The following is a 9,029-nucleotide window of genomic DNA, read 5'->3' on the forward strand; positions in this document are numbered from 1 at the left end:
GGAATGGAATTGGAAGTAAATCCCATCCCTATTAGGTAAATGGGAAATGGAGCTACGAGTAAGACAGTCATGGTGGTGGGTTTGTACCCAAAAGTCTTCTCTGCAGGCTTCTCATGGAGGGGAAAATGACCTGGGTGATTTTTCTTTACTTTATAACTGATATATCAGTTATAATACCTGTGAAGTATTTTGTCATGCAGCTTTTATGAAAAACGTGTGCAAGTTGAAGGAGCAAAGTTCATAGCTCCACAAAATAAATAAGTGATCATGAAAAAAGTTAAAGAACATGCTTCAAGGACTAAACTGATTCTCTTTTAGGGTCAAGAAGGAATATACCTTGATGCAAATGCTATCTTTTCTCCTATGCCTGAAGAAGGGTTCTTGTGCCTGAAAGCTTGCAATTAAAGAATTTTTTTTGCAGAAATCTAGACGGTCTAATAAAAGATATCACTTCTAGCACAAGTTCTGATGAAATTCTGAGGCTTTTATTTTCTGTACCTTGGCTCTCCTACGAACTGTGTGCAGACAGTAGCCAATTTATCCTCAGAACTACTGGTGCTTGTACACAAGAGACATGCACACACACATTCTGTATTCTCTCAGGCAACCTTATTTTTGTTCTTTCAGAGCGTTGTTTTTCTCAGTTCAAATAGGGCCCCAATACTGTAAACACTTATGCATGCAGTTGACTTTCTTTGGTTATCTATAAATGTTTGTGAGGTCAGGTAGTAAGCCGTTTAAATTAAAAGTATACGTCTGTTTTGTTTTGTATATTGAACATCCCTTCACCATGTATGTATGACATGACTAACTCTGTAAATTATTTTTTTTTTAGCTTGTTCAAAGCCTTTGTTGTAAGAGGATGAAACTAGACAAATCAATGCACTTTAGCATAGCAAGTCCTATATTCCTCTTTGCCACTCCTCTTTCAGATCGTTATGCTATTTTATCAGCTCCACTAATTAAATTTCTTTTTCTCACACATGCACAACTCATTTTAAAGACTTATCAGTCATGTAAGTATTTAATACGATTTCCCCTCATTGTATCTTTTTGGCAATTAAGGCGACAAGATTTATGCGATAATGGCTTTAACACCATTGTGTTGAAAATCAGGCGGATGTTACATTTATCCTTCATCTTCCCTTTTAAATGAACTTGAGTTCCTGCCTCATATAAAAACAAGGAATTTCAGCTCCATTCCATACCCGTTCAGCCTTTTGAAGGAGATGGGAACAATGTCCTTGTAGACGAAATCAGGGAAGCCATTTATTTTGTGCAATTGAACTTTTGCACAGAAAAAGGTAGGGGTGTTTGTGTGTGTGTGTGTGTTTCCTAATGAAACTGATTGTAAAATTACCCAGGTAAGGTGATCATCAGGCAGCTCTAACTGATATGTATAAGGTGGCAACTTACAGCAAATTATATCTCAGGAATTAAGAGTTTGGAAGGGAACAAGTTTTTGTTTTTTTTAACTGAGGGGAACTTGTGTGTATGTGTGGAGGAGCTACAGGGGTCCTTCTAATATCACTTTGGCTTTTCTTGCTATCATTTAGAGAAGGAGACAATAAAATAATGCAATAGAGCAATCTTTTTAGGCTGTGAGCTGGAATGATCCAGCTTGGGTCAGAGGTGGGAGGACAGGTGAATGCTAGGACCAAGCCACTGCTGGTTCTCCCTGCAGTGGCATGCTGAAAGTGTTTGCCACTGAAGCCCCACTTCCATATGTCAGATTAGATGGCACCATAGGCTAGATCTGGCCTATGGAACATAGGTTGCCAACTGCTGCAATGATATATAAATGCACTGATTTAAAAAAAATATATTACTGCATGCTTAATCTTCAATAACTTCTATTGCTTCCTGTGTTTAAAAAAAAAAATCTGTTCCGTTTAATTGTTTATGCTGTAGCTTTTATTATGGCATCCTGGAGGAGCTTTGTCTTTATAGGTACCAACAGTGTCATAGACACCAGCATCTTCCACAGGTTCTTCCTTCCTTTTTATCTGTAAATAAAGTGAGACAGTCGGTTCTAAGTTCCACAGGTGTAACTCCTATTGATTTTCATGGGAACTGCAGCCATGGAAAAGAAGTCAAAGGGATTGCACCCACATCAAATAAAAGCAAAATTTGACCCAATGAGTACATTCTACTTTTCAGTAGGGCTTTACTTGTTTTTTTGGATAGAAATATAGGTTTGATTTGTTGATTGTATATATTGGATCCCAATATGTATGATGTTTTAAGGTGGCTGGTAGAATTACATTTTCATAGTTTCATAGTTGGTAGGGTTGGAAGGGACCTGAGCAGATCATTGAGTCTGACCCCCCTGCCTTGGGCAGGAAAGAGTACTGGGGTCAAACAACCCCGGCAAGGTGATTATCTAGCCTCCTTTTGAAGACCCCCAGGGTAGGAGCGAGCACCACTTCCTTTGGTCTGATCTCTTGATCAGATCTAAAGAAGTGTGAAATAGGAGCAGAGACCAGATGCCCTAGCACACAGCAACACTTCCTTAAGAGAGGCTGGGTCACTACTGCAGTGACCATGGAAAGGGAGAGATGGTTGTTACCACCATTTTGTTCTTATCCATCACCTAGTAACCTCTAGTCACAGAATGAATGCATTCCTAACTCTTTTGATAGGTGCAGCTTGCATATATTTTTATCATCTTTGACAGTATGGCTAGTGATTCACAGACACAGAGACAAGGGGTGAAATGCTGGCTCTGTCAAAATGAATAGTAAAACTTCAGCTGGCTTGGATGAAGCCAGGATTTTGCTCCAGGTTTGTGTCCTCTAAAGGCTTATCTCTGGAGACAGACCCCTATGGTACTCATTGTAGCCCTTCACAGGACCTAGTTGGGTCTCTGTCTACACTGCCTTGTAACTGGTAACTTAAACACTTATCAAAGGGTTTTAAAATATTGTAATGATTTGTTGTGTGTTCTGCATGTTGTGAAACTTTTAAAGCCTGTGAGAAGCACCCAGATAAATTTAAAATCCTAAATGTATGTACCTTACTTCAGGGAGCGATAGCTGACGTTGTCTGCAGCAATAGGAAGGCAGAGCTGAGGACTCACAGTGCATTATTTCTCATTGTATGTACTAGAAGCTGTTACACATTCATAGGTTGACAATATTATGAAATACTTTGTTTCAGTTTTTCCAGTATTGGGTAGAATCTCCAATTCATTAAATATTGAGGAAGAATATGGAAGGCTGGTGAGGTTCACAATGAGCTCAGGGAAACAGCCTGCCGTTTTCAGCATGTTAAACACTGACAAAGAATATTTTTATATTTGTCTTCTTATTTTACTAGATGATCCATTTCTTGGTCCTGTTAATGCAGTTGGTTCTGCCCATACTAACATCGGGTAAGAAGGCATCTTATTTCTAATACTAGCAAACATTGGACTTCTTAAAAATTCCTTTTATGGCTGTTTTAACTTATTCCCTTTACAATCCTGCCTTCCTTTCTCAAATAAGAATCCCATTAGTGTGGGAGGTAACAGACAATGTTGTTGTTTACTGTCCTGCAAAACACTGCACTCATAAAGATCCTCATTGAAGACAGTAAGGTTCAAATGAACAACACCTTGTATTTTTATGGTACCCTGTTGATTTGTATTTGGACTCCGTGAAGGCAAAGAGGCCTAATAGCTTTAGACCCCATTGCCCGGCCAGGTCAAGCCCTAAATCATGAATGAATGGGGTGTTTGGTTTAAGAAAAACAGTTCCAATTTAAGCATGCACTCGCTTAGATTATCATAGTGTATATATTTATATTGCTGTATCAGGCATGTGAGCTATTTAAAAATTAAAGTCAGTGACTTTAAACTGGAGTGACTTCAAAAGCAGTTTAAAGTCCTCAGTAGCTCCTAAACTTAGGTCACTTGGTTCTCAAGCTCAGCAAATTACAGTGCACAACCTACACCCCTACACAGGAAGATACTTGAAACCATGCAGAGATCCACTAAAATCAATGGAGTTCTTTTGTGTGAAGTATTTTACAGGGCTGGGTTTTGTTTAATTGCCCTAATGTGACCTTATGTTATTGAATATAAAGAAACAAGCTCAGCCTTGTAACTGCTGCCACGCTAAGCCAGCAAATGCAAAAGGGGCATGAGTACAACCAAAGCAAATCTGTACTGAAATTGGAACAGATATTCAAGGAAAACGTTGCTAGGGACTGGGCAATTCCTTTTCCCATTACTTGGGCAGCAGTGTGCTTTTCTGAAGAATTTGGCCTAATTCCTTCAGCTGGAATGTTGCTGAAGTTAAAGATTGGGGCCCAAATGTTTATAATAGGCATTTCCTTAGTTCTTGCACTGCCGCCAGCTATCTACTCTGGTCTCGAGTTCCTAGCACGTACATTTTCAACTATATTTTGATGTGTTCTTTTAAATATATTCAGGATCCTGGCTAGAATGAAAATAATATTTGTGTAAGTGTGGTATGTGTGTATGCATGTATTGCAAGTGCATGTCACTGGTTATTGGGCTAAGCCTAGAATTCCCTTTAGGAAACTGCCTGAATAATAGGCTCAGACCATGTGTAGAATATGGTCAGATGCTTAGTAGGTATAATCTTACTTAGGAGTGGGTGAAAGTGATGTAAAATTGCATTGTTTGAGTGTCAATCAAGGCTTTTGGCTAATTTATGTCATCTGACAATCTAGCCAAGTGACTTTTAAGAGCATGTGGTAGCCAGTGGAGCAGTCCTAATTTACATCAGCTAAAGACCTGTTCCACAGAGAACATAAAATGATTTGCTTTACTTTACAAGTAACATTTTTTTTGTTGATATCCAGGATCATCAACTTCTTTCTCAGCAGAAGGAAGAACAGAGGAGCCATCAGCTTCCCGCTGCAGCCTTTTTGGAGATGCTCACATTGAAACATTTGATGAGTCTTTTTATGACTTTGCCGGGGACTGCAGTTACATCCTGGCCACAGACTGTTACAAGCATTCCTTCACAGTCCTAGGTGAGCCTGAAGCAGGGGGTCAGAAGCAGCAAGTCCACAAGATTTTTGTGCTGTAGCATCCTTCGCTGCTGAACTCTCTCAAAACAGGAGGCAGGATCCTAGCACAGTGCTTAGTGCAGGCAGCCGCATGCAGGCTGAAACTGAAAGCCTACAAGGGAAAGGCCATGGTTTCCCATGTTTTTCTCCTTTAAAGGAGAATCCATTTTTAAAGTTTGATCCATTTTTTTTTTTAACATTTGTTTGTAATCCTTGCATATAATCTTGTGACCCATGGATTGAGAAACACTGTTTTAAAGCACAACCTTCTGGGATGGTGCCAATCTTTGCTAGCATAGGTGAGTGCTTTAGGGCCCTGGGCCAGGGAACAGAAGACCCAGGTTTTATGGCTTCACTGTGTTGGGGTTCAAACCCACATCTCTGACCTCATCGGAGAGTAGTGCCCCAACCACCAGGCTATGAGCTAGGGTGGGATAGAAGAGGTAATCTTCACCCCTGTGGCCAATTGTGAAAAAGAAAGTAGGTTCATGGAGCCAAAGATAGAGCGAAGGAGAATACGTGACTGTAATCTAGTGACATGGACATTTACCGGGAAGGGGGAGTCCTATATTCCCATCCCTGCTTCCAGGATTGCCTTTTACATTAAATAGTAATTGGTGGAATACAAAAGAAGCCCTTGAAGCACCGGGTAGTGTGTTCCCAATCTGTGAAAGACTTGCTGCATTGCAGGTAATCCTGTTGACTCAGGAATTGACCCTATTGCCGTTTTGTCTGTCAGCAAGAAATAGGGGATACAATGTTTACCCAGGTGCCTGGCAGGGTAACTAGAAATAATGGCCACAAACTGGAAGAGAGCAAATTCAGATTGGACATCAGGAAAAAACTGTTTACAGTGAGGGTTGCCAAAATGTGGAATAAGCTTCCAAAGGAGGTGGTGCTGTCCCCTTCCTTGGAGGTGTTTAAAAGGAGATTGGACAGACACCTGGCTGGGATCATCTGACCCCAGCACTCATTCCTGCCCAGGGCAGGGGGTCAGACTCAATGATCTAATAGGTCCCTTCTGACCCTAACATATATAAAACTATGAAACTATAATATATTTGTCTAATGTCTGACAGAACAGCACCTTGATCTCAATTCAGCTATGAGTGGTGGCTAATGCAAACAATTTACCAATAATGATCTTGGAAAGATCATATACATATAAAATATGAATACTCTTGAGAAGAACAATCAAATTTAGGAAGCTCAATTTATTAAAAGTGAGAAAATAATCTCTTGGTTCCTTGCAGGTAATTACCAGCATGGAAGGAGGAATGGCTTCTCTGTGTATCTTGGAGAATATTTTGACATTCGCTTCTCTATAGATGGAACTGTGACCCAGGGAGACAAAAGGTAGATATTGAATTAGCAAATGATGCGGATGCATGTTATTTGCATGCCACATTCTGAGAAATCTTTATTTTTCTTCACAGGATTTCCATGCCCTTTGCTTCCCATGGGATACATCTAGAGAATGAGGCAGGTTACTATAAGTTATCCAGTGAGGAGCATGGCTTTGTGGTAAAGATTGATATCAGTGGCAATATTCAGATACTGCTTGAAGATAAACATTACAATAAAACCTGTGGTCTTTGTGGTGACTTTAATAGCTTTGCTGAAGATGACTTCAGGACTCAAGAAGGTAAGACTAATGTTTGCGTGACTTTCTGATATATACTCCAAGAGCCCCAAGTAAGATAGATTCTACAACATGGCACTAATATAATAATAGTAATAATAATAATAATAAAAATTAATAATAGCTAATATTGTTAATTTAGCAAAAAGATAATCTAATAGGACTGCATTTTGATGTGCTAATAAGTTATAGGACTTAATCATTTAGTCTTTTCTTCTTCCTTTTCTCTTTAAAATTAATTAGGTTCAGGTCTTATCCCTCAGTAACACAAAGGGCTCTAAATTAGTGGTTTTTATAGATAGGGCTGTCCCTGGGGGGCTGAATCGGGGCGACTGCCCTGGGCCCTGCAGACAGTGCTGTACAGGCCCTGCTGCCGCCAGCTTTGCCGGGGCTGCCGTGCGCTGCCAGCTTCAGCTCTGGCTACTTGCCACCCTCCCCAACTCCCCCACTCTGGGCTTCAGCTGCTCGACTCCCCCCCACCCCATCTCCCTGCATCCCGCCGCCTTCCCCCCCCCCCCCCCTCTCCTTGCATCCAGCCGCTTGCCACCCCCTCACTCACCACCCCCCGGCCCCACATGGGCTGATATGCTCCAGGCTCCGCACACCCTTAGGGATGTCTCTGTTTATAGATGTTGGGCCCTGAAAGATAATACTGAAAGTAAGGGCTATATGATCATGAGTGAATATAGGATTTTGAAAAGTTGCGTGCAAATGGTTTGGTACATCATCATGTAATACAATATATTTTTCTCCAGTTAAATAGAAACTAGAAGCTTTACTAATATGGTAAGGGCCTAGAGCTATATAATTCAGATTTAAGATTGAAGCAAAAGCAAATATAACTTTATTGGAATATACATTAATTTGCTATATTATACATAATGTAGAAAAACACAACAAATTAGGCAAAAATAATAAAAAGGTGTCATTTCATTAGTCTTGTAGTGATTATAATTAGACGTACATCTCTTTTTCATATTCAGGAAACAAAGTCTAGGCTTCTTGAGCATCTTGGCAGTGCATCCAATGCTTCTCTGAAAATTATTTACACACCTGAGTTAATGGTTTTTAGGTAGAGTTGAAAACATTCTGCAGGGCTATGAAATGCCAGTTGCATTACCAGGAGCTGTTAATAGCACAGCAGAATTGCAGAAAAAATGACTTTATTGGTGGAACATCAAGACCATTAAAAAAGGGAGAGGGTCATTAACACCTGCAGAATGAAGAGTTTAGAAACGATCAGGTAGATTTATAATGAGTCAGGAAGTTAATTGACTCCCTCAGAGCTTCATGACCAGAAATACTGCTGCCATTGCCAGAGAGTTGATTTTAATCTTTGGGTGGAGCAGGAATCAAAAGGGAGTGAGTGGATTTACAAAGAATTTCTAATTTTTCCACATATTGGGCAGCTGGGTAGGGTACAAGTAGGGTTTCCACAAGTGTAGAGAAGTCAAGAGATGTGTTCTTTCCAACTTTTGGGGCTGGGGAAAAGGGGGCTAGGATATCTGCAAAAGGGAAGGGTAATCTTTTGGGCCCTTTGCCTAGCTCCCTCAGGTGATATGTCTCTGAAGGTTCCTATTCCATTCCTGTGTCCGCCCTTTTTCCACACAAAAGCTTGTCCTTGTGGAGCTGAGGGATCCCTTTGGCTCAGACAGAAGATACATTTGTCATGCTATTGGCACCCTGCAAGTGCTGTGCAGCCATGCCGTGACACATGTGCACAGCTGCAGAGTGCTTTAAAAGTGGATGAGGGATCAGACGAAGGCTCTCTGCTTCAAAGCGCCTTAGGGAACTTTTGTTCCCTAGGATCAGTCTATCATATGATGGGGCTGGGCTGATGGAGACCAGCCCCATGCCAAGTGCTGCCTGCAGGAATTGGTGGGGTGGAAGAGCGGTGTGGGCTGAAGTTTCCCTGGCCTGAGGTGGAGTGGGGGGTGGATTGGAGACCCTCCTGCCTCATGGCCCCTCAAGCCCCCCCTTCCCGCCCCCCCAGCTCAGGCCAGGCAAATGCCAACCCACAGCTCACTCTTCCACACTTATCCCCCATCCCATCCTGCAGGTAGCACTGGAGCGGTGTGTGGGGGGGGCAGTGCTTCAGAGCTGATCAAGCAAGGCAGCCAGTCTGAAGTGGAGCTTGGTTTACCCCGTGCCTCTCCCCCACCCCAAACCCAATAGGCAAATGTCTGTTCTGTTAGGGGGACTGCTCTAACTCATCATGCCACAGTTTCTATAGGTTTCAGAACTGGCGTTGGACTCGGGGGCCCTTTTCTAGGATTGATAAAGTGATGTGAGGGAAGCAAGAATATGATCTGTGGATCTGAGGCTAGGAAGTTGTGTTGCCATCTATTTTGGTTATAGTAACAGTGGG

At 41.5% G+C, this 9,029-nt stretch overlaps 1 protein-coding gene across 2 annotated transcripts in view; it reads left to right on the top strand.

Annotated features, from left to right (window-relative positions):
• Window positions 1-1,192: 1,192 nt before the first annotated feature.
• Window positions 1,193-9,029, top strand: part of VWF (von Willebrand factor) — a 271,611-nt gene continuing 263,774 nt past the window's right edge. Inside the window, exons 1-5 of one of the 2 annotated variants that reach the window (XM_019515998.1) lie at window positions 1,193-1,304; window positions 3,319-3,373; window positions 4,810-4,983; window positions 6,273-6,375; window positions 6,456-6,664. In XM_019515998.1, the coding sequence (XP_019371543.1) occupies window positions 3,319-3,373; window positions 4,810-4,983; window positions 6,273-6,375; window positions 6,456-6,664 (541 nt within the window). In that variant the 5' untranslated portion in view covers window positions 1,193-1,304. The remainder of the gene's footprint in view (window positions 1,305-3,318; window positions 3,374-4,809; window positions 4,984-6,272; window positions 6,376-6,455; window positions 6,665-9,029) is intronic. The other variant, XM_019515997.1, reaches the window with a different exon arrangement.

The sequence above is a fragment of the Gavialis gangeticus genome, unplaced genomic scaffold (genome assembly GCF_001723915.1).
Source record: "Gavialis gangeticus isolate Ggan-Ray unplaced genomic scaffold, GavGan_comp1, whole genome shotgun sequence".
NCBI lineage: Eukaryota > Metazoa > Chordata > Crocodylia > Gavialidae > Gavialis > Gavialis gangeticus.